At 38.3% G+C, this 24,997-nt stretch overlaps 1 protein-coding gene across 9 annotated transcripts; it reads right to left on the minus strand.

Annotated features, from left to right (window-relative positions):
• Positions 1-243: 243 nt before the first annotated feature.
• On the minus strand, positions 244-24,971 carry agtpbp1 (ATP/GTP binding carboxypeptidase 1). Of its 9 annotated transcripts, none has more exons than XM_067522180.1 (28): positions 24,759-24,971; positions 23,700-23,758; positions 22,467-22,597; positions 19,655-19,722; positions 19,123-19,186; positions 18,863-19,009; positions 17,970-18,101; positions 17,709-17,802; positions 17,504-17,541; positions 17,221-17,429; positions 16,951-17,128; positions 16,702-16,743; positions 15,753-15,853; positions 15,144-15,260; positions 14,196-14,974; positions 13,700-13,783; positions 13,337-13,426; positions 12,987-13,135; positions 12,776-12,863; positions 12,137-12,281; positions 11,375-11,546; positions 10,712-10,892; positions 10,391-10,520; positions 9,737-9,868; positions 8,783-8,959; positions 7,573-7,724; positions 6,447-6,505; positions 2,395-2,525 (listed from the first exon to the last, which is right to left on the minus strand). In XM_067522180.1, exons 1-27 carry the CDS (start codon positions 24,969-24,971, stop codon positions 6,448-6,450), a joined length of 3,930 nt encoding a protein of 1,309 aa, XP_067378281.1. In that variant the 3' UTR covers positions 2,395-2,525; position 6,447. The 9 variants fall into 9 exon arrangements, with proteins under 9 accessions (XP_067378275.1, XP_067378274.1, XP_067378273.1 ...); XM_067522179.1 differs by having other exon boundaries at positions 2,407-2,528; XM_067522174.1 differs by lacking the exon at positions 6,447-6,505 and having other exon boundaries at positions 244-2,525; positions 11,375-11,525.
• Between the last annotated feature and the right edge of the window lie 26 nt (positions 24,972-24,997).

Genomic DNA, 24,997 nt, shown 5'->3' on the forward strand with positions numbered 1-24,997 from the left:
GGAAAACTGAAGGCACTTATAAAAGGGACTTAAAATATATGAGATTAGTTTAAAAACACACATTTTAATGCAATTGTCTAAAGCAATATATGGGAGCTAAAATAAAAGCGAGAGTCAAATCCTGCCTCTGGATGGACAACCATGTCAAAGAGGACAGTTGTGTAATTTTTAGAAAAGAAACTTTGGAAAAGTATGTTGTTTTTTACTAGTGTTCAGGCAAGAAAAATAAATCAAATACAGGAGGAAGTTCACCATTTTCACATTTTATTTATCGTCTTCACTCTTAGCTTCAATTTTCCTTGTTACAATAAACCTAAAGTGGGTTGCTATTTCTGTCTTTTGAACTCCGAACATAAAAAAAAAAAAAGTGTAGCCCAGTGCTGTGTCAACAGAAATGGTTATAGACAGACATGACACAACACAATTCTCATATTGTGTCAGCATTATTTCACATATACATCACACATCATATGTTCCTTTCACGCATGCAAGCACACACAAACACAGAACAATGACTTCTGTGTTTGAAAGGGAGAAGAGAAGACAAAGAGGAATGACAGCAGTTTAGAGGGAAGAAGAGGAAGAAAATGATTGGGGAGAGTAAAGGAGAGTAAGTGGGGATAATCAAATTAAAAGATCACAGTGAAAAAGCATTAGCCGGGCTGAATAATGGTATAACTTAAAACTTCTGCGCACACACACGTTCGCGCACTTGATATGCCTCATATACATAGACATGGAGCTCAGAAAAATTAATAAATTACATAGTAAAAACAACAGAAAATAGCCATGCGCTAGAAGTACATTGCAACATTCATCATCTCCAGCAACTGAAAAAAAAAATAAAGAAAAATCAACAAACTACTTTATACTCTAGATACAAAGCACCATATGTTTTATGCATGAGTCTCTCCCAAGGAAATCCACAAAATGTACACACAGACAGAAGGAAGGGATAAAAGCTAACAAAATTCCAGTATAATGTTTAAAACATCACAGCAACATTGCCATCAGCTTAAGGCTGGGCTCTGAGAACTTAAAAACTAATGAGGTGACTCAAGTTGAGGTCTGCAAACTGTGAAAAGTGATTTTTTTAGTCACATTCAGTTTGTTTCTCTTTGTTTTGTGTGCATACCGTTTGTCCAAAGTGCAAAAGGGTTTTAGCTTTCTGCATGTGTCTTGTTTATTACACTTTTATCCATCATTATAATACTGTCTATTATTAAAAACAATGAAAACACTAACAAGGCATCACCTTATTTTACCATAGTGCAAGACCAGGAGACACAAACCAGCCGTGTTAATGTGCAATGTGTGTATATACTTGATGTATTGTACAATGTTCATCTTGATAAAGATGTAGACATTCTACACAGAGTGATATAGTTTCTGGTTTGTATATTGCAAGACAAACAGCAGTGTCTAAAGAGGGAGGGGTTACAGAGAAGAAGGAGGTTAAATTCAAGTTTAGCTACATTTGAGTACATTTTCTATGAGACACTTAGGATGACTGACTTTAACCTGTAGCTAAACAAAGATACAGAGCTGTTTGGGTATCCCTGCATCCCATTTAACCACTAATAAGAAAATTAAAAAAAAAAAAGGAGTAAATGTTAAAGTGCATGGTCAGAAAAAAGAAAATTTGAAGGCAGGTTGGATGGATCTCAAAGTTGATCAGTGTGGGAGATCCTGTTTCACTGTACCACAAGGAGTGTTTTTTATTTTTTATTTTTTTTTTTTACAATTTGTCACAGGTGAGAGAATGTAAAAAAACAGAGGCTATTGGCTCCATTTGTACAGTATATAACAGCCTTTGTAGGTTGCTTCACTGTTAAACGGGCTGTGAAATGAGAAATTGGAGGGAGTGGACCAAATTTTATGTTAAGGATCAGCGGTGTCTGCGGTTGCTGCTCTGGTTAGATATGTGTGTTATGGTATCTGAGGTCAGGGGTTACAGTTCATGAAGGTTAGTGTAATAGTTAAAGGTGAAAACATCCAATGAACTCCAACCTGCCTCTTTTGTAGAGCGTATTTCACAGCTTATCTGGTGAAGGGTAGGTGGAGTATGCATCCTAGAGTAGCAGCACGGCCACCTGCACTGAGCCAATGAATTCAATTCATCTAGGAAAATAACAGGAGTTGGGCCAGTGTAGCCAATGTACCATCATAAAGTGTTTTATATAATAAGCTCAGGTGTAAATCTAAGCTAATTATTCACCAGTCAAAGTGAGAAGTGTGGGTTCTGAATATTTGACCTATGGATTCTTTCCAATCTTTTTAGATCAGCTAACAAACCAAGCATTGACCATTGTTAAACTCAACTTGCCAGGTAAACAAAACAAAACCCTCAAACCCTGTGATTGCTTTCAGAGTCTGACACCTGATCAAGGTGATCAGGAATTTCATGGACTTCACTGCCCTGCTCATTTTCAGGCTCAGCGTCTTCATCATTGCTCTCTGCACTGTAGTCTATTGCCTCCAGAAAGGATGGCTCATCCTCCTCCATCACATAGGTAGTGGGGCAGCTGCTGGATAAAATATTAAAAAAAGCATTTGAAACAGATTTGATTGAAAATGTACTGTCGGTTACTGTTGGTTAAAGGGGGAATACAAAAATTAAAAAAACTAATTAATTGTATAACAGCAACAAGGCTATAAATGCCACGACTACTCTATAGATTATGTAAGAAGAATTGTTTAGCTCATAAAATGTCAGATGTCTTGTTTGCTCTGAGAAAGAAAGAGAAACTGAAAGCAAAACATGATAAAGGATATTTTATAATGTTTTGTTATTCAACTAATATAGTGCTAGTTTAGTTAATAGCAAAATAAAAATATCTAAAAACAAAATGTTTTAGCAAATAAAAAAAAATATAACTTCACAACAGACATCTTCAAGATTATTATATTAAATTTAATTTATTATAAAGTCATGACAAAACAGGCTGCAAACAAATGGTGCTTGGGAGCTATGACTATTCAGGCTTTTGTTCCTGTGGGTCTTAATGGTTAAATGGTTGCTTTTTTTTTAGGTTTTAGTGGCTTTAGTGGGTTTTTAATGGTGTTAATGGTCTGAAATGTGATCCCAGTGAGACAGTCGATCAAGGGGCTCAGACAATGATCTCCCACCAAATTCACCAGTATATGAGTGCAAGATACAGGGAGACAAAGAAAGAAATTGAGCGTCAATGTATGTAAAGTAAGTGTGTGAGTGTATTTAAATATTTTGTCTGTAATGATGGGGATGGACAGAAATACCAAACCCAATGTCTTTCCTTGGCTCACACTTTTATTTACATACATATATCCCCCCCACCTCATCTAAAAACACACTCATGTCTGTATACACCCTTTAACACACCCAGTTACGTGCAGATGCCTTCTAATCACACACACACACACACACACACACACACACACACACACACACACACACACACACACACACACACACACACACACACACACACACACACACACACACACACACACACACACACACACACACACACACACACACACACACACACACACACACACACACACACACACACACACACACACACACACACACACACACACACACACACACACACACACACACACACACACACACACACACACACACACACACACACACACACACACACACACACACACACACACACACACACACACACACACACACACACACACACACACACACACACACACACACACACACACACACACACACACACACACACACACACACACACACACACACACACACACACACACACACACACACACACACACACACACACACACAAACACAAACAAACAAACAAACAAACAAACAAACAATGAATGAATATATCAATATGAGAGTAGAGCATGTTAGTAAAAGAGACACACACCGGGAGAGAAAGAGACATGAGGATTAAGTGGTTTTGAGTATAAACATATACTTCGAAACCAACTGCTTTCAAAAATCTTTGTACAGGTCAATGCTGACGTCTTAAAAAAAAAAGATAACCTTGGTGGTCAGAGCTTGGGTTTGGCCAACTTTAATAATTTATTTGCGGCGTTGAACTGAAGTTCAATCGAATCTGTGTGGACCTCATATTTCTGAGCAGGGAATTTAAATAGAGGTGATTAGGTTCTGTTTAATGCTTTGTGGTGATTATTTAGAAGCAGAAGAGTAGTGCTGGCTCATTTTTAAGGCCTAAATTAAAGAATCAGGTACCGTTTCTGAATGAGTTTATACTTATATTTAAATGGTTATTTTTCCTCAATTATCTTTTAACCTTTAGGCCTTCATTAAAAGCATTGGTTAACATTGGGTTGAGAACACAATACAAAATTTTATATGCAACCAAAATTCCAAAAAAGTTGGGAAGATGTGTAAAACATAAATACAAAATCTCATATTTTATTCATAATAGAACAAACATATCAGATGTTAAAACTGAGAAATTTTAACATCTCTTGAAAAATATTTGCTCATTTTGAATTTGATGGAAGCAACACATCTCAAAAAAGTTGGAAGAGAGTTTACCATTGTGTACCATCTCTTCTTTTTACAATTGTCTTTAAATGTCAATGAGGGGACCAGTTTTAGGAGAGGGATATTGTCCCATTCTGGTCTGATGCAGGATTCTAGCTGTGCAACACTCCGGGGCCTTTGTTGCTGGATTTTTTGTTTTATGATGCGCCAAATGTTTTTATTGGTGAAAGATCTGGACTGCAGGCAGGCCACTTCCGCACCCGGACTCTTCTCCTGTGAAGCCGTGCTGTTGTGATGGATGCAGTACGTGGTTTAGCATTGTCTTGCTGAAATATGCAAGCTGCCCACACCATCAGAGATGCAGGCGTTTAAACTGTCCACTGATAAAAAGCTGGATGGTCCCTCTCCTATGTAGTCTGCAGGACATGGCATCCAGAGAATTTAAAATTTTGATTCATCTGACCACAGAACAGTTTTCCATTTAGCCTCAGACCATTTAAAATGAACTTTGACGCAGAGAACATGGTAATGTTTCTGGATCCTGTCCACATATGGCTTCTTCTTTGTATTATACAGTTGTAACCTACATTTGTAGATTGCACAGCGAACTGTGTTCACAGACAGTAATTTCTGGAAGTGTTCCTGAGCCCATACAGTGATATGCAGTATAGAATCAGTCCTGTTTTTAATGCAGTGCCGACTCAGGGCCCAAAGATAACACGCATCCAGTTTTGACCTTCGACCTTGTCCCTTGTGCACAGAGATTCCTCCTGATTTTCTGAATCTTTTGAGGATATTATATACTGTAGATGGTGGGATCTTCAAAGTCTGCAATTTTACATTGAGGAAATTTTTTCTGAAATTGTTCCAGAATTCTGGTGCAGTTTGTCGCAGTTTGGTGAACCTCTGCCCATCTTTACATTTGAAAGGCTCTGCCTCTCTGAAATGCTCGTTTATACCAAGTTATGTCACTGACCTGTTGCCAATTAACCTACTTAGTTGTCAAATGCTCCTCCAAAAAGTTGGAACAGGGGCAACAAATGGCTGGAAAAGTAATTGTGTTGCTGCCATCAAATTTAAAATGACCTAATATTTTCCATGAAATGGTAAAATTTCTCAGTTAACATTTAATATGTTGTTTATGTTATATTGTGAATAAAAAAAATGGGTTAATGAGATTTGCAAATCATTGCAATCTGTTTTTATTTATGGTTTCACATCTTCCCAAATTTTGGAATTTGGGAACTTGTAACTGTTCATTTGAGTTTTTAAATAATTCAAAACCTATTTATTTAAAAATTACTTATATATTTATCCTATAACATGTAGGAACATAGAGGGAACATTCAGTCATTTTTTTAAATTTCCAAGGGCACAAAATTTCATCCTTATCTACAGTTAATTTATTTTCTGATTATTTATTAATGGACCAATCATCTCAGGATGGTCACTGTATATTTTTATATCATTTTGAAATCCAAATCACTTAAGAGCGTTAGGTCGTGAACCTTTAGCAAAAATTATGTGACAAGAGTCAAACAAAGATACTGCACATTGCACTGGTTTGAGTTGTAAGATTAGTCTTGTTTTTAAAGCTGGGTCATGCCCACATTTAATTTTGATTTCCATGTACATATGTACTGATGCTGCAGGACATGCTCAGACACTACTTAAATGGAGATTTTAAAATAATTCTTTCCTAATAAATTGCAGCCAATGGTGACTGTTCAAAATATAGGTGCTAGTTTGCATTTACCATTCAATGCCCACTGTGACCCTAAAAAAACCCATAAAGGTACTGGGATAAATGATTTGATCACAAAAATGCCACTTCCTGTTCCATAGTACAGAAATAATGACATTGCTGACTATTATTTATATGCAGTCCCCTCTCACTTCAGCGTTTTCATTATATTCAATCACATATGATACTTCATAGAATTGCAATGATGCTCACATCAGCCCTGCATAAATGCAGGTCTTCTTTTGCGTCTTGAGTAGTCCTTCAGAGGAGAGCTGGAGTGACACAGATACCATTGACTATCATTGCCAAAGGGGAATGCTGTCTGACACTAATAGTTTTTTTTTTTTGTCTAAATAAAAATGGTCTGTAACTATTTAATGTTTTCTGGGTAGAACTTTTGTTAAAATCTTACATATCTCGAGGTGGCAGGCTAAAGATACTATCACTGCAGTTGTAATACTAAAAAAAAAAAAAAAAAAAAAAACGCAATCTGTGTGCACCTGTGTTGTGATATGTATGTGACTGCAATTAATCCAAAATGCTGCAGCAAGAGTTCTGACTGGAATTAGCAAGAGAGATCAAATATCTCCTTCGCTAGCTTCTATCCATTGGCTTCCCATATAATCTAGAATAGAATTCAAAACCCTGCTTCTTACGTATAAGCCTTTAAACGGTCAAGCTCCGTCATATCTAAAGACCTCATATTACCAGTAGACCACTTTGATCTCACAATGGAGACCTAGCTGTGGTTCCCAGAATTTCCAATAGTAGAATGGGAAGCAGAGCCTTGAGCTATCAAGCTCCTCTCCTGTGGAAGCAGAGTCTAGGCTTAAAACCTTTCCCTTTGATAAAGCTTATAGTTAGTTATAGTCATGCTGCTATAGTCTGGGACCCACCCCCCAAATGCACTGAACACTTCCTTCTCTCCTCTCACCACACAATTATTTTTTACCACTGCATGAAATTAGTTTTGTGTCTTCTTTCTCCTTCTGTGTCCCTCTCTCTGTCCCTTTCTGCAGGTGTCCCTGGCAGTGTGTTTTCCAGTGTGCAGCTATTGGTCCTATCAACCTGCCTGATTCTTTGTTGTTGCGCTTTACTTTTTTCTCCCTCTCTCGCTCTCTCCGCTCTCCACTCACCCCAACCGCTCAAGGCAGATGGCCGCCCACCCTGAGCCTGGTTCTCCTGGAGTTTTCTTCCTTTAAGGGAGTTTTCTCCACTGTTGCCTAGGGCTTGCTAGGGCTAGAGTTTTCCCTATAAATCTGTAATTTTGATTTGGCACTATATACATTGAGTTGAATTGAAATTGAATTAACTTTACAACATAGTCCACATTACTAACCTGACCACTTTAGACTGTGTCCCAATGAGATCGCTCTCTAAATCCAGTAGATGTTGATGGTTGCGGAGCCCTGTTAGCCTTTTTAGTCTCAAGAGAGCCACGCAGAACTGAGCTCCCATCTCCTCCAGCTCTCTGGTACTGATCTGAAGACCCTGGAAAGAAAATGCACATCAAAAAGAATTAAATCACTAGTATGTATCGCTTTTCGATATAATTATTTTTTCATACAGATCATTAAAAAAAACCCTAATAAATTTATTGCAGATGTTTTTTTGTTTGTTTTTTTAATAGCCACCCTGGAGATAGAGTTATTGTCCATTTTCAAGCACTCAAATTCTCAATCGTGAAAACCACTTGCAGACAAAAACTTTTCCTGTAGAAATATGATAACATATTGAATTTGAAGGGAGAACACATTCAATGCTACCCACACCTGCCACTATAACAAAGTTTGCAGAGCACTGTCCAATCATACAAGTAAATGAACTCTGATGCAATGACATGCGCGCACACACACACCCTCACACGCACGCACACACCCCTAACCCACAGCTCAACCAAAAATCTTTTATCTTTTTTCTCCAGAGCAGAGCTAGGAACTTCCATACTTGGCCAAAGCACAGAGATATGCAGTCACAGTTCAGAAGACATTAGTTCCTGCACATCTGGACAGACACTTTCACACAAACCAGGGGGGGTACAAAACAGAGCCAAAATGGCATCCCAAGACTGCCTCTGGATATGTTAGATGTTGACATTGGCAGAATTTACTGGGAAGGAAATCATCTGGGATGGAAATGTACAGAGAGGGAGAGAAGAAAGAGGGGTAAAGGGGTCAAGTGGAAGGCTGAGAAAACACAGAGACTAAGCAAAGAGAGAAAAAAAAAAAAGCACTTCTGTGCCACCTGCTGGACACGCGGATATTTATAAGGGCACCTCCCTCTCACTTACAGAAAATAATCATGTCCATAAAACTAATTTTTCTTCTTTTACAGCAAAGCATTATAATAGATATTTGTTCAATTTGTCCATTCTCTACAAAAGAAAATTGACATTATAGTTTTGAATCTGATTAATTCACACCACAAATATGAATATGAACGAGATTTCGATGCATTTGCTTATGACAGGGCACAAAAAAAATAAGATAATAAAAATAAACAGTGCACATGTGCTGTAAAAAGCTTCGTAAAGAAAATTAAATCCTTACCTTATATTTTCCTTGGTCACAGCCACAGAGTGTGCTCTCCATGGTATAGCTGCGTTGCACTCCTATCTCTCTCCATACTACAACACGGGCGGTTGACTCTTTAGAGCGTTCCACAACAAAACTACAGCTCGCCATGCTGAAGACTGGGGCGATCTGAGAGAGGATCTTAGGAAGTGCCTGAAAAACACACAAAAACATGTCTTAGTGTTTTTTGTAGGGTGAGTGGTTTAGTGTATCGGGGGGGGGGCAGATGATAAGGTAGATTTTTATAGTATGAACAAATAAATGTGTGGAAAAAAAGACTTGTGTACAGAGCAGTTGCTTAAGAGGAAAAGTATTGACTGCTGCAATCCAAAATGTTTGCAGTGGGCTTTCCGCAAGAAAACACAGTACTGGCTTCTTTCTTAGCTTTCTGCTGAGTGGAAAATATCCTCTTTTAGATTGCCAAATGCGAAGGCAAACAACATACTGATCTTGACCTGAACAACTTTGCTGGTGAATGGAAAATGGAGAAGTCCTTCCCCACTGCAGAGTAAAAGTTGAATTATCTTACTAAAATCAACACTGTAAAACAAAAAAATTCTGGTAAGTGCTGGTGTTCAAACATGGTAATGACAGTGTGAAAAAGTGTGATGAGAAAATCAAGTATGAATTTAGTTAGGTGACATATAAAGGCTGCATATAAAGAACAAAAATATCACAATGTGTATCTTGTTGCTAAAATTGGATCATGAGAGAGGGACACCAGAATCCATAAACTATTTAGGAAAAACTGATACTGTATATCCAGACAATTTTATTGTATAACATACCTGTAAGCTGCTCTGATTGCAACTCTTTTGAGAGAGAGTTCACTGCAATTTATTAACTGATTTTAAAAAAAGGAAAAACTGAAGGTAAAGTTTTGTACATTTGGGTGTTTTACAGGCACAGTTTGCGTCTATGTGTGTTCACCCTGTATCCAAGGTCCTCCTGTAGATCACTGGATGTAGCACTGGTATTGGATTGCCAGATGGTCTCCTTCATGCTGCAACCATACATGAACACGTTCTTCTTTCTAGAATGACCGTGGTAGTCGCAGAAAACCTGGGCAATCACATACGCACACAGAAAAACACACATCCATACAAAGGAAGCAGAGGGACAAAGTAATGAGTTTAGGGAACATATTCCATAATTGTCATTAAACCAAAATTTGTCTCCTCTATTTGCCACACTTCCAAGAATATTCTAGAGGTCACAAAACCAATAAACTGATATGTTAATCTAGCAAATATGGGGCATAAAACAAATTTAAAGTTCTGAAATTGATTTATAATTGCTGTATATAAATGCCACACTGTTAACACAACTCAAGGATATTTTCTGTATATTTTAGGCTAAAGACAAAGAACAGCAGCCTCACCCTGCTTTGTTTCTTAAAGTCCTTACCCTTTGCACTGTAAATTAATCTCTCATAAAATAAATATTATAATGTATTTAATGTTCTGACAAAAGGCTTAGCAGAGAGACCAGCAAAGGCTGTTCATGTATGTGGTGAATTACTGATCTGAAAATCAGCAGACATGCAGCCAAAGCAATTTAAGTCAATTTAAATGAATGTCATACCAGTGGTGCCCTTTGAATGTGTGCAAGGTACTGCAACAGGCTCTTGGTGTGGAAGATGGTAGGATGGAGCTCAGGATTGGGGTTCTGCCACTGGCGATTCAAATCCTCTCCACTAAGAGAACAGCGATGACTAAAGCAGAAAGGAGATGGCAGAAGGATACAGAGAAGAACAAGGCAACAAGTGGAGAATCTTTCTAGACATAATTTATTGTGTATTAAAATACAAACATCTGTGATAGTCGTGCAGGGCCAGGTTCAGCAGATGTCTTTACTGTATATACTTGATATCTGTGCATGTATTATTTTCCATCTTTTACTCACTTTCCATTTACAACTCCATCAGGGTTGAGCATAGGGACAATTTTGAAGATATAGGCCTCTCTCAGGCTGGCTGCCAAAGGGCTGGTACCCATCAGGAACTCTAGTGTGCCCTTCATTACCCAGCTGGCATTGGTCTCTCCAGGGTGCACTCTGGCTGACAGGAAGATCAATGGACGATTCCCTGAAGAAAGAGGAACAGGAAGAGCATAGCAAAAGCAAACAAGGGAAGATAGACAGAGGAAAAAAAAGATAATTATTCTTCAACTTATTTTTTTTTTTTTACAGCTCTGACACAGCATCAGTGAACTAAGACAAACTAAAAAAACCTATTTGAAAAGTACTGGCTTAAATCGGCCTTGATATTACTACATGAGCTGTTCTCATGTAGTAATATTCACCCTGTGTTCTTGTAAGCTAGTAAGAAAGGAATGATTTTGCCAGTTATTAGAGAGTTTGTAAGATAAGCTAAGTTTGAGGATCAACAAATATTTTACAAAAAGAATGAGGTATACAGACCGCTTAACCAGACTACTAGACTGTCAGTAAATTGAGATTTTCCATTATTGTGAACAATCCTACAGCACAGCTGTTGTGCCTGGGTATAGGAGTGATGGTGAGCAAATAAAAAGGGGTGCATACACAGACCTATATTGATTTACTTACTGAATTGACAGATGTGATCATTGGAATTGGACTCTGGCATGGCAGTGATAGTGAGAAGGGGGCAGCTATTTCCCCCTAGAGTTTCACACAGGACGTCCTGTCTCAGGTAGATCTGAGGAGTCCTCGAATCTTCTAGTTTAGACAGGTGCATCTGAGGGTACAATGATAGAAACTAGAGCAAAATACAGTTTAACTTTTAGATTAACACTTATAATTATATTCCATTTAAACCCTAATCCCTTTTGGACTTTTGGACTGCATTGCTGCCCTTGCTGTTTAAAATGGCAATTGTTATTAAGTGATTGAGGTTATGCTGCTTTATAGTTGCTCATATTATAATCAATTATGCATAGGCACTCTAGATAAAGGAGGACAAAATTTAATTATCATCATAACTACTGATGACTATTTTTTTTTCTCTCAGATATAAAGGGCACAAATTATGAAACAATGGAAAGACTACCAATCTACCATTAAGCAGCTGTATCTAAGGGTACACTGTGGGGCTTCGGAAGTTTAGAAGTAGGAAGATTGATAAATATTTACTGAAGCAGAACAACAAACAGACAGTACGAAGTGGCAGCATAAATTAGGTCATTCTGTTTCAGGGCCATATAAGGTATTCCTTGTGCAGAAAGTATAATAAGAATGCACATTTTGACATTTCTTGTAGGGAGCAATATGATCAGTGGGAGGTTTAAGCATTTGTGGTCAAAAATACTGTACGTTTACCAAATGTTGTCTAATGGTTTGAAATACTACCTTAAGAGTAGAGTATGTATAAGGGTAATGATAGGCAAAGTAGCAGACATCATCCTTATGGTTGAAGCTTATGCTGAACGTTAGTGTATAATAGGACTTTCCTTTCTGACCACCAGCTGCAATGGAACTCCTGGCAAAATGATTCCTACGGAGAAGGAGAAACATTTTTTGAGTAGGTGTTGCACAATCTCTGTAACAGCATATTTAATGGCCACTTTATTAGGTTGACCTGAACCAATTTATTGCAATCAGTAGAAAAGCATATCCATGCTTTCTGCCTAATTTATAATATTCAGCTTTAAGTGATACTGAGCTCATATAAAAGTGGTGTTGTAGTAGACATTGCATTGTTCTGCCCCCCAATGTGCATTAACTTTGCTGAAGATTGTGACAAAGATTACAAATACTTGCTCATAATACATTTTCAGTCGAGAAAGGTGTAAAGTCGTCATGAGAGCACTTTGTACTGTATTAAGATATTTAATACACTATAGTACAGTAAATGCAAGATGGAATAATCAATATGCATTATGAACACAATTTTGGCCCATGTAACTGTAATACCTATTGAAAAGGAAGTAGTTGCCTTTCCTTCAATGTATTGTATCCAAAAGTCCACTGCAATTTAAATGTACCTACTTGTAGTAACAGATATCCATTCCTGTTCGGACCCAGCATGGCCTGCCACTGATCGCCTCCTGCACAGAATACATCAGCACCTGCATGCCTACATACACAGAGAGAAACAAACTTTCTATACATTTAAACTTAATGCAATATATAATATAGGTTGGATAAAGAATTACTATTGGGTGTTTTTGTTTTATCCAGATGTGGTTTTGTGTCTCACCGTAGTTGAACTGGCTGTTTGACTTCTCACAGTTAATGATGTTAAAGCGGTAGGTGCTTCCAACACGCATGCCGCTCACCTCGAAGTAGAACCACTGGTGGTAATGATTACTGTTGATGTCTGAATTCAGCACAAGGTCATACTCATATCTGGAAATAAAACAACATACTCTGTAAATGAGGACAAAAACATCAACATAGATATAAAATATCTTCTGTTTTATATCTCACACTGAGATAGCCTGAATACAGTTGACCACAGCTTTAAACTTTAATTAATGTGATAAAGTTGGTTTTATAATAATTGAAAGTGTATAAATATAGTAATTGATAATGAAAATAACTACTTACTTCCTAACTTGAATTGCTTTCCTGAGGTTACCAGACTCAAACTGCGAGTTGAACTTCAGGGATTCACCATCATCTTCAATGACGGGACAACTAAAACATAAAAGTAAAAAAAAACGTAACATTTAGAGGCAAATGAGAAGTCGTTATTCTTCTCAATATAGAAATAATGAATTTACCTAATGTGCTTTGTGAATGTCTTTTCTTTCAAAATTATCACAAAAGGACGAACTGTAACTTCTGCCACTATGATAGCACTTTACACAAATGCTGATGCAGCAGAGACTATAACATAACTTTTAGGTTAATTTGCCCTGAGGAATGACTAGGTTAGCAGACTTACGAAGAGGAAGAAGTGGAACTCACCTAGAAATGTCCAGGTCATAAACAACTTTATCTATGATATCATTAGGATGAATTAACCGCTCGATGTCCTGGAATATCTTTGACCTGCAGTGTTAAACCCACAAACAAACACAAGATTAACACAATGCTTGGACAAGATACCACCCTAAAATATTCTTTATTTATTAGGACAAATAAAATAAGCTGTAAAAAATCAATTGTAAGCATCATCATCATAATCTGTAATGCCAGGTCACAGAATAAAATGCCCATTTGGATAGCCATGTAGAACCCCACACTGTAACTTAACGCTTTAGATTAAAGCCCACAACTTACAGGGTAAGTATAGTGAACTGTACTTATTAATTAGTACACAATAAATTCACTGTGCTTACCCTGTAAGTCGTGGGCGGTAATCTAAGGAGTTACCAATTTTTTCTGCTCCTTTTAATTGCATAATGTGTGTGGTGTATACTTACAATACATTGATTTTTCTAATATTATAAAAACAACTCACCTCTGAACACCATAAATTCGCTCCAGAAGGGGTTCCCTAAATGTTGGGGCTACATGGCCAAAGTAATCTGGGTAAGCCACTTCAGCATACTGTGGTACAGACTGCGTTCCTTTCACCATCTCCACGTAAAGGTCAGGGTCATGTAGTGCAAGGAGGCGAGCTGTGTCTGGTACTTCTAGGACTGCTCCTTCTCCTCCCTCATCCTCAGCACCTTCCGAGCCACAATCTGAGCCCCAGTTACTGCCTCCTCCTCCCACACGACGTGTTGAAATACCTCCTAAGAGCAGCGGAGACTGTATGTGTCTTGTGGCATGGACTGGAGATCCTTCTTGTGAGACTCCCCTTATTTCTGCTTCTGAATTCAGCATCCCCTCCTCTTCTAGAGAGACACACTCCAACACATGTACTAATTCCTGTTCGACCTTCTGCCCTAGAGATGCAGGCCTGGTAAGTGAGGATAAGGCTGTATGTCTGTCCCAGGAAGGAATGGGGGCCTTCCCTTTTTTGTCTTGGTCCTTAGTAAGGTGGATGGTGTCCAGTTCAAGAGGTGTTAAAGGAGCAGGGGGGGTAGAAGTAGGGGCAGATTGAGACTGCTGAGTCTGTTGTCGTTTGGTAGGTTTGCAGTCCTCTTGAGAACTTGATATGGGGCAATGCTTTGGGGGCAAGGCTTGAGCTGTAGGCACTACGATTGGCCGAGTGCATCGAGTTGAAGATGCAGATAACGAGAGGGAAGATGATAGAGGGGTAGAGGCACTCTTCGAGCATTCAAAGTTGTACTCCTAAAGGAACATGATAAGGTGCAGTCTTAAAATTTGTTGTCAATTGATCACTAGAAAACAAATAGTGCCAAGAGATCAATAATACATAAACTTCAATTCATCTCGACCGAAATGTGTTTTTTGATCAGTGTTTGCTATTAAACTGTCAGTGTGTGCAGAAAACACTAACTTGAAAGTCTTCAGAAAGCTCCAAAAAGAACCTCTCATAGACCCTCAACTCCTCCAATGGACGACTAGGGCTCTTCTTGGGATGTAGCTTGTTAAGGTCTGTCTCTATGTCATCGTTCTAAATTAAAAGGACACAAAAGGCACGAAGGGAATAAATGCATACTTCTTAATGCTAAAATGTGTAGTATTCAGCCTATACTGCTCAGGTGAGCTTCTCTTATGAAATGCAGCAAAAAAGTTAATGCAAACAGTGTGAGTCTTGTGCAAAATGCACTTATTGTTATACATGTCTTGAAATCAAAATCTGTGCTCCAGTGTTTGTGGAAAATGTGGAATTTCTGCTTTGCAAAATTTTACAGTGGGGAAAATCCCACCCTGTTAGGGCAAAGCAATGTCAAATCTGTGAGTTACTGCCCTCTATGGGAAATGTAAAGACATGTACTCCGATTGTTCACAGTAAAAATGTAAAGCTGCAAACTGCTCAGACTTACACCTTATGTTACATCTATGTTAACCCACTATCATTAAGAGGAAATATAATCTATAGTAAATGTAAAACAAAATGTAACAGTGTGTGGTATAATGGGTGCATGTGATTGCTGAGTATTACCAGACTGCGCTGATACTTCTCATCCTCCTCATTCTCGGTATCATTCTCTGTGTCACCCTCTGTCTCATCGTTGTCATCGCTTTCATCCACCACATCATCCACTGGTTTGGACACACAAACACACAAGTTGTTGTACCTAATACCTATGGTCCTTTTCTTTATCAAAGCTTAAAGTTATTTCCCCAAAGTATGTATGAAATTGGCACAGACTAGCAGATTATTTTGGTCGCTGAGTCACATTGCTTTGACCGAAAAGGAGAAAATGTTAACAAAAACATGTGAACAGCCATAATCAACAGACGAGTGAGAGATTTGGACGGCAGAAGAAATTCTCAGTAGATTTTTTCAAATACAGTGAGCTGGTGATCTCATTAGCAAGTGAATGTTACAGCAAGTACAATTTTAAACTGTTGCACTCCATTGCTGGCTCTGACATCACTGCCGTTTTTTGGTATAAACAGCAGATGACTTGGCAAAATCTTCCACGAAGCCCAATGAAAAACTGGATTGCTGTTGCCAATTAGATCTGTCACAGATATGGCAAATATTGCTCTTTTTATTGGAACTGAATAAAAACATAAAGGGATTACATTTACAACCTCAATGTTCAGATTAAACTATTGCAGCATATGTATGAGAAGATCCTGAGCAAACATTTTTTAGATTTTATTAGATAACTGTAAAAATGAACTGAAGAATTAGCTTACAATTTTAATGAACAGCCTATGGACACAATATAGGAAACAAATTGGTATAGTGCTAGTATATAAGTCTACATGTGAGCAAGCAACCACTATGCAACGTCCACTAAGAATCATTACATCTTTATCGCTAACACATTTTGTGTTAGTTTAGATAAGTTAGAGTGTGATAAGTGGCATGATGAGAAAGCAGAAGTGAATGAGTTTATGTAATCTGAGGATGGAGTCATGTCTTACGTACGTCTTACCCTGCTTTAAGGGCTTGCTGTTGAGCTGATGACTTGTTCTTCCTGTAAGGTACATTGTGTGCAGCAGTGTCAAGAGTTGCCAGAGTGTTGATATAAGCATTATTTGTATGGGTCTGTGAGGTATGCAAAATTCTAAGTGCAATAATAAAAAAACAATCACCAATGAAGGCGTGCACATAAACTATGGTAAGCTGTGTCACACTGTAGTGAGATGCTTGTTCAACCGAGAATGTACGTATATGCTCTTACCACCAGGGGGCTGGTTGTATAGCTGTGCCACAGGCCCTGCAGGAGGAATGTGAGGTAACGGATGGTGGAAAACGGATTTGATGGTGGGCAGAGGCAGACGGTTCTTAGGAAAACACTTTCTCATGATGAGACTTGAAGTGTTGACCAATGGATCCAGAGTTCTTACAGGGAGACACTCCTAGAAAAAAATCCACAGAGAACAGTGTAGCACACACACACACACAAGTGTTTGGAGTAAATCCTTGCTATTCAAGTTAAATTTTTACTCACAGTGGATGTGTTGTAGAGAATCCTCATGCCATCACCCTCTACGAATGCTTTTCTGCCAAGTTTAATGTTGGTTATGTTCCTAAGACAGACCAGCAGTCCTTTGCGAATCAGCATATGGCGATGCCGTGTGTCATTGCGATGCCAATCCAGGTACAGAAGAAGCAAGACAGGCACATGTCCACCATCCACTGCACGCCGAGCATTAGCTTCTGCACAGAGAAGTGGAAGAAGAATAAGAGGGAGAACCAAACTCTGCCATGGGATGGAGAGTTAAATTACTCACTGGATTTGAGCAGAGCTCCCAATGCATCCAGAGCAACCCTGGAAATTTAAAAACAAGGCAAATGGGTTACATGGTGTGTCAAACAAACATGTATGACAAATGCCATACAAAAAAATGACTTAAAAGAGGTCAAGGAGATTTACGATGTGGATGTTTGTCAAACACAACATGTGTGCTGGGTCATGAAGAAACAACTGATTCTCACTTGTGGAGGCTGGTGTTTTTCTTGCTGTACGGTGCAACAATCTTTAACATGAGCTCAACAACTCCATTCTTGCCCAATGAAATAGCATTTACCGCTTTACAAAAACAGATACACAGACAAAAGTAGAAATAGACAACTGATTAGACCTTCAAAGTTTGCTGTATGCAATCTAAGATTCTGAAGTATGTGAAGAACTTATTACTGATTTGCTTGAACTTTACAACAGAAAGGTCACATTTTGAGAAGTGTAAAGTTACTCACAGTTGGTAGAGTAAACCCTGAGAACCTGCAGGCAGGGCAGAAGCAGTTTGGCATTTTGCAAGTTTTGTTTCATTATGTTGACTGTGATGTTCAAAGCCCCACTCAAACGCGACTTCACTCCAAATTTTCTGTCTGAATACAGAGAGGCTAGAGAGTCAGTATGCAGAAAAGTACAATTTCAGTATTTGTGTCCGTTTTATTTTCATTGCATCATAAGGAATTTTTGACCACTACAGGGGTGTGCTAGTTTCTAAACTAGCATTGCATCTGAACTAGCATTCAAAAAGTAATTGGGGTAAAGTCTTGTCTAATAACATTACTTTCCGTACGAGTAAAGTATTAACAGATTATGTCATTAAGTTTATTAATATTGTTAAAGGTGCTTTTATGCAATAATGCATTACTTTACAAAAATATTGCTATAATTTTTCATGTTTTCTGGACAAATGCTCACAAGCGACTGTTGCATGCAATACTGCCTAATACTGCTTTCTGGCGTAAACAGAGTTGGACTTGGAATTTTGACACCTAGACAGAAATGCTGCTGCTTTCATGCAACAGGAGGGTGAAACCACAAAAGTTGGAGCTGGACCCCTACTTTCAGTAAAAACAGTGCCTCCGAGGTAGCTACTGTGGGGTGCATTGGAGCTGTATGTGGTGTGCTGAGCTGTAATATATTTATGCATTACTTTTGGCAAAACTATTCCAACACCTCATGCATGTGCACGAGTGGTGCAATTCACATTTTTCCACTGGCTTTACACAACTGATCTCCAGGTGGCAGTAGTGTGACAAGAAATGTAGCACTGTGGAAAAAAAGGATTGCTCCAAAGATATAAACATTTTGTAATTTTAAACATTACAAAAATTGTACAATTGTTCCTAATCCATACCTTTTGGGCCAACCTTGGCCAGCAGGGAGTGAAGTTGCAGCATGAGTTCTTCACTGGGAGGCAACTCTTTACTGGCAGTGATTAGAAGCTGGAATAATATTCCTGTTCCTCCCTTAGACACAAATACTCCCACCCTGCGCCCTCTGCCTAAGAAAGAAAACAACCAATAAAATAGCATTGAATGTGTGAAGAGTTATTTCAGGGTGGGACTGGAACCACTTGGCCAGAAGATATATAGGGAAACAAAAAATTTAGCTCACCCACAGTTAGGAGCTCACTGAGAATGTATAGAATATTCAGGGTGGTCTGGAGATCCTGAAAGTTCTGTCAAAGTCATAAAAAGTACACTTGTTAAAAATGATATATACACAGTATAGTAAATTGCTAAATTCTCTGCAGTTTGTTTGTGCATTTGTGGTCTCTAGAAAGATATATTGCTACTTAATGACATAAACCATCCTCAGTGTTTGTAATACCAAATCAAAGACAAAGATTGATTTGTTTTCTGCAGCTATTTATCACAAAGGCTTACAGACTCCAATGAATCAATGACCCTTATTCATTGGGATTATATAATAATGATACATCGAATAAATCTTGAGCCTTTAAAGACTATTATATAAAGCAATGTACAAGACAAAGCTCAGAACATGGTTGGTTATAGAAGAAATAAGGACATCTCAGATCAACCACAACAGGTTCCACTGGGGGGTAGACGGACATAGGTTTACAGTGTAGTAAATTGTAATATAGTAAAATGTCATGTCAAGTTGAGTTAAAGAGAGCACTGACCTCCAGGGAAGCAAGGATTACCTCCATGCCACTGGAGCCTTTAGACATCACCTCTTTTCCACTCCTCTCTGTAACACACAAAAAAAACAAAAAAACAAAAAACACTTTTAAGGAAAGACAAACAGCACTGTGAAATGAGTGGAGAGCTTTTCTTTCTCTCCTTCACTTCTGTTCCTTTTAAGTTAACACTAATGCTTGTCTAAATGGTCACAGATTGTCAAAGTCTTTGAAGAGGCCACCGTCAGTGGTCCTGTCCTGAAACAGATGTGAAGCAATTGAAAGTAGGGGATAGATACTCTCCTAAGGGCGTAAGTAAGAGAAGCAACAAAGAACCTGATGGTCATTCTGACTCACTGCTCACTACTGACTCACTAAAGCCCTCCACTGATCTGGTCTTGAGGAACAAGATTTTCTGGTCAAAAGACCTTTTTGGCCTTAATTGTAAACTTTGTTTGAAGAAAACCAGGCACCACATCTGCCTGATACCTTCCCAACAGTGAAGCATGGTGGTGGCAGCATCATGCTCTGGGGGTGTTTTTCAGCAGCAGGGACTGGAATGGTCCGGGTTGAAGGGCAGCTGAATGGAGTAATGTACAGAGATATCCTCAGTGAAAACCTGTTTTGTCTGGGCTAAATTATCTATTATTGAGTATAGATTGAGAAAAAAAAATATTGAAACTATTGTATTAGGCTGCAGCATGACAAAATAAAAAAATTTAAAAAAAAATTAAAAAAAAAAAGTGAAGGGGTTCTGAAAACTTTTCCGAATACACTTTAAGATAGACCAACTATGACAATAAACAAATCACGTTTGACACAGCGCTACTTGATTACTAAGCCAAATCCTGCTTCCTGCTTCCGGCACATCAATTTAAAGTTTCTATTCCAGCTCTTGACAGGTGCTATTACAACAAAATATCAGTGTTATTGACCTTACCAGACAGTGGTTACAATGTTGTGCAAATTGCTTTATAGTTTAGCTTAATCTCTTAAAATCCCCGAAATACCCTTTAAAAATCTTCTCATTCTTGAGTCTACCCGATGGGTCCTGGGAGACCGCAGATTAACAGCATGTCCTAGTATAGCAGTATTCCATTTCATAACAAAACCTCACCAAAGCTTTGGGGGGAAAAGAATAATTTCCAATATTCCAGGTTTACTACCTGTGAAGCTGACAGTACAGATTGGCTGTGAAGCTGTGAGTTTGCTACTCTATGGTACTACTTTAGGGTATGAGGCATTCCCAAATGTCTCTGGTATATCATGCCTCTATGGCTATCAGAAAACAGTTTAACTGTTCAAAAGTCTTATTCTTCATATGTGAACAAACATGCTGAATTCAAGGGTAGGACACTGAATCTATCTATCTATTAGAACCCCCCACACCCCCCGTGCAAACCTACTACTCCTACAAAACAAAGGAAACCAAAAAAAGCATATGACATCTTGTAAATGGTCTGCACTTATACATAGCGTTTTTCTACCTATTGGCACTCAAAGTGCTTTACACTGCTTCTTATTCACCCATTCGCAGTCACAATCCCACACACACACTTACACACTGATAGGGGAGCTGCTATGCAGCTGGCCAATGCTCACTGGGAGCAACTAAGTTGTAGTGACTTTTTTTTCCCCATCAGTTAACAAGTATTAATATCTACACAACTTTCATCTCTCAACCTTCTTTCCTTCTTATCATCCTTTTCTTCCTCTTGGTATCCCTTGACACCCCACTAAGTACTTGAAAACCTAAACATTAAATCGTACAGTTAAGTCCATCATAGGGTGTATAATTACTGCCCCCTAACTAAGATCACACTCATGAGAGAAAAGCAGCTGATATAACATGACTGACAAGTCACAGGCAGAAGGCTGTGTCTGTCAGTCATGATGGGTTTACTACTAGTTTGCTTTCAGGAGGGAGGACGTGACTAATTATGGGAAAGGTAATGATGAAACTTAATAGTGCGCTGGAAGAAATTCAAAGGAAGCTCAAAGTAGAGATAAGACTGAAAATACTATGTAATAATTCAGCAGAATTAGAAACACCCAGCTAATCACTCAAGTAATTACACATTTTAAAAAAATGGCACCAACTAAAAGCTTTTAAATTCAGAATAAAGTTACTAAGTGCTAGTATACAAAAAGAAATACAGATCTAATGGGTTGCATCCACATTGGGCTTCTCTTTAGTCAGCAAGAAAAAAAAGACTGGATTTCTTCAAGACTAAAAGACAAAACACTAATAAGTTATGACAAGAAAAGTACAAATTTAGTAATGCACATCATGCACATCATAGCCCTCAACAGTATGTGTTGTTTTATCTTACCAACAGTCAGAAATGTACAGAAAGTACCCCTGTCATTTTTGCTTGATAAGTGGCATTGCTCTGACCAGGTAGCGTGGAGGCTTATAAATTGCGGATAATATCATCTTTTTGTGTAGATTACCGTATGTATGCATGTGTACATAAATTATATCTGTCTATGCACACAGCATGTATATTACATAATGACCACTGCAAAACCCAAAATTACTATTTTGAAAACTCTTACAAAGAAAATTATATGTAATAAGATATGTTAATGCCTGAATATTGTCCACTGTCAACAATTTAAAGCTTATGAACTTTATTACAATAGCAAATACCAAGAGCTGACAGCACTGTTCATTGTTAAAATTCTAACAGTAAAGCTAAAGACATCCCCTACATAAAAGTATCACTTCTTGGTCACTATATAAATAAATTTAAAAGGATATAATACTGGATTTTTTTTTTTTGTCATATGTTTTGTGTGTGTTTGATGTCACCTTGTGTCTGTATGAGATGAAGAATCTTTGCAGTGACCTGCCGAGCTGTTTCGGCATCCCTCCCCATGGAATCTCCATTCATCTTCTCCAGTTGTCCCAGGAGCATAAGGACCCTGGAGTTACTGGGAACACTGGGAACACACATGCATGCACACATTTCCATCTTCAGGAACAATAGTAAACAATCTTAAGTTGCTTAGGCTAAATAAATAAATAAATAAATGGTATATTGCTTATTCGGTACGTAGTGAAAAGTCATATATTAACATAAGCATTACATACAGCATGTGTCATGATAGCTCACTGACAAACAGCATGCATGGGCATAGATGAACATGTGCTAAAAGAAAACATTTTTATGATTTCTTGCTCCCTGTTTAGGATTATACTAAAGCACAGGAATGTTTCAGTATAATCAGTGATTAACTAGTTAACATAAAGCAGCTCCTCATATGTGCAAATATATACCCACAGTTTTCAATGCTCCAGTTCTATGCTCTAGGTTAATTGCATATTAAAAATCGCTTCAGTCTGACTTTGTTTAGTTCATTTTAAAAAAGGGTGTCTGCTTAACAGTCTCCTATCACTTCATTATTTCTAGAATATTGACCCATCCACCTTTAATAATCATAGCTCAGTGGCGCTCAGCTGGAAACACAAGGTTTAAGGTCAGTCGTTGGTAAAGCAACAAACTGGGATTGTACCCAGCCGAGCAGTTTCTCATATGCCCTTTTAAAGAGAGAGAGAGAGGCAGACAGAGGGAAAAAAAGAGGGTTTGTGCTCAAGAGAGAAAAAGACGGGACTGGGAAAATGGAAAAAAAGATTTAAAAAAATGATGCAAGAATGGCCAAAAAAAAAGAAAAAGATTGAGGGAAACATATAGCCTAAATAAACACACTAGATGGTCATGTAGATGGACACAGAAAATGAATAAAGTGTAAATATTCAAAAACCTTTAAAAAACACATGCCTCTGCATTAGTGATAAGTGTTGTTATGAAATGACAATGAGTTCAGAGGTATAATGGGACGCACTGGTACAGAGCAAATTAAAGTTAAAATAGTACATTGCAGAATCCCAACAGGGAAGTTAAACGAGTAAGTGGTTAGAAAGAGAATATGTGAATAGACAGCTATGACATAAAAGTAAACATTGCACAAATCACCACCTGCATGTGTGTTAATGCATGAGTTGAAATTGCATTTGTTAGCTGGGAACAGTAAAATAACTCACCCTTTCTCTGTGGCCATTTTCGGTTTGTTCATTTTTACTAAATTAACATATCGTGTACTCTGCAAGAGACAGAAAATAAAGACTTTACTGACAAAACAAGTATGAACGTTTTGTAAAATTTAAAACCGAATGCAACCATCTTTTGCCAAGACTGCAACCTACTGCACCATTAAACAGTTTACTATTAGAGTAACGGTTTTCCATTTTTAAAGCTCTGTCAAGATTTTCACATTAGGTCAGACAGTGAATACAGGAGCGTTGTGGATAGAAATTAGTTACTGTAAATGTGAAACTATCAGTCAACATTACCAGTGCCAGACACAAATCAAGTCACACAGAGGCATAATGTGCTTAAGTAACATATTATCAAAAAGTACAACATAATAGAATTACATTACCAAATATTAAACAGCAGAACTTAAACTTTTAAATAGTTTTATACTGGCCAGAAGGAATTATAATGCAAAAGCCCAGCACCCTTTATTACTAGACAGCAATCGCTCCAACCAGACGATGACCGGAGGGTCTATGGTCACGCCTCGTTAGATATGCGCGAGGGGGGGCACAGATCTTAGCTAGAGGTCAGACCGTAAATAGCCTTATATGTCAGTTGTGATCTTCTTAAAGTTTATGTCAAAACTATTAATAAAATGACATGTTGTTTAGTGGAGGCCAAACCACAAAGGACAATGACAGATGGTAGCTTGCTCATAATCACTCTATAACGTTAGGCGTTAAGGCTTCAACAGACTACGGTGGTGAACCCATTAAAACACGACGAGGTAACGTAACACCTTCAACCAGAGTTCTCATTGGGGTATTGCTACCTGTTGTCATCTAGGCGAGGCTATTTTACAAGACGCTACATCAGATAACCTAGCTAAGGTTGTTGGCTGCTGCACCTGCTGGTTTAGTCCCTTACGGCCGCCTGTCTGCACCAGCAGGCTAGCTAACGGCAGAATAACGTTATAACAATAATGCTACATAAACAGCACACATGCGACGATAGCTACAGCGATAAATATATGCAACCCAAGCCGGGAGGAGGATTTTACACACCTGAGAGAAGAAACTGCTGTCCCATTCAGGGTGGCTCAATTCCAAGATAAGGGGGATCTGCCACAGCGTTTCTGACCGTTGCCTGAAACGCCCTGGTGATGTTGTGATGAGACCAGCTCCAACTGTCAGGGGCTGTCCGTGAACAACGCGAGAGTACGTTTCTCTGGGTGCTTTTATGCGGTGAAAAGCTCCGCAATTCGCTAAGAGCATCATAACTGCCACCAAAATATCACTTTCTC

This window comes from Channa argus, chromosome 11 (assembly GCF_033026475.1).
Source record: "Channa argus isolate prfri chromosome 11, Channa argus male v1.0, whole genome shotgun sequence".
Taxonomy (NCBI): domain Eukaryota; kingdom Metazoa; phylum Chordata; class Actinopteri; order Anabantiformes; family Channidae; genus Channa; species Channa argus.

Bases quoted from the DNA above. Each gene is read 5' to 3' on its own strand.
- agtpbp1 (XM_067522171.1), bottom strand. From the start codon at position 24,971: ATGATGCTCTTAGCGAATTGCGGAGCTTTTCACCGCATAAAAGCACCC. The intron at 19,723-22,466 runs GTGACATCAAAC...TGTGTGTTACAG, and splicing joins TCATCTCATACAGACACAAG to AGAGGAGTGGAAAAGAGGTG. The intron at 17,129-17,220 runs GTGAGTAAAAAT...ATTTTTTTCTAG, and splicing joins TTCTCTACAACACATCCACT to GAGTGTCTCCCTGTAAGAAC.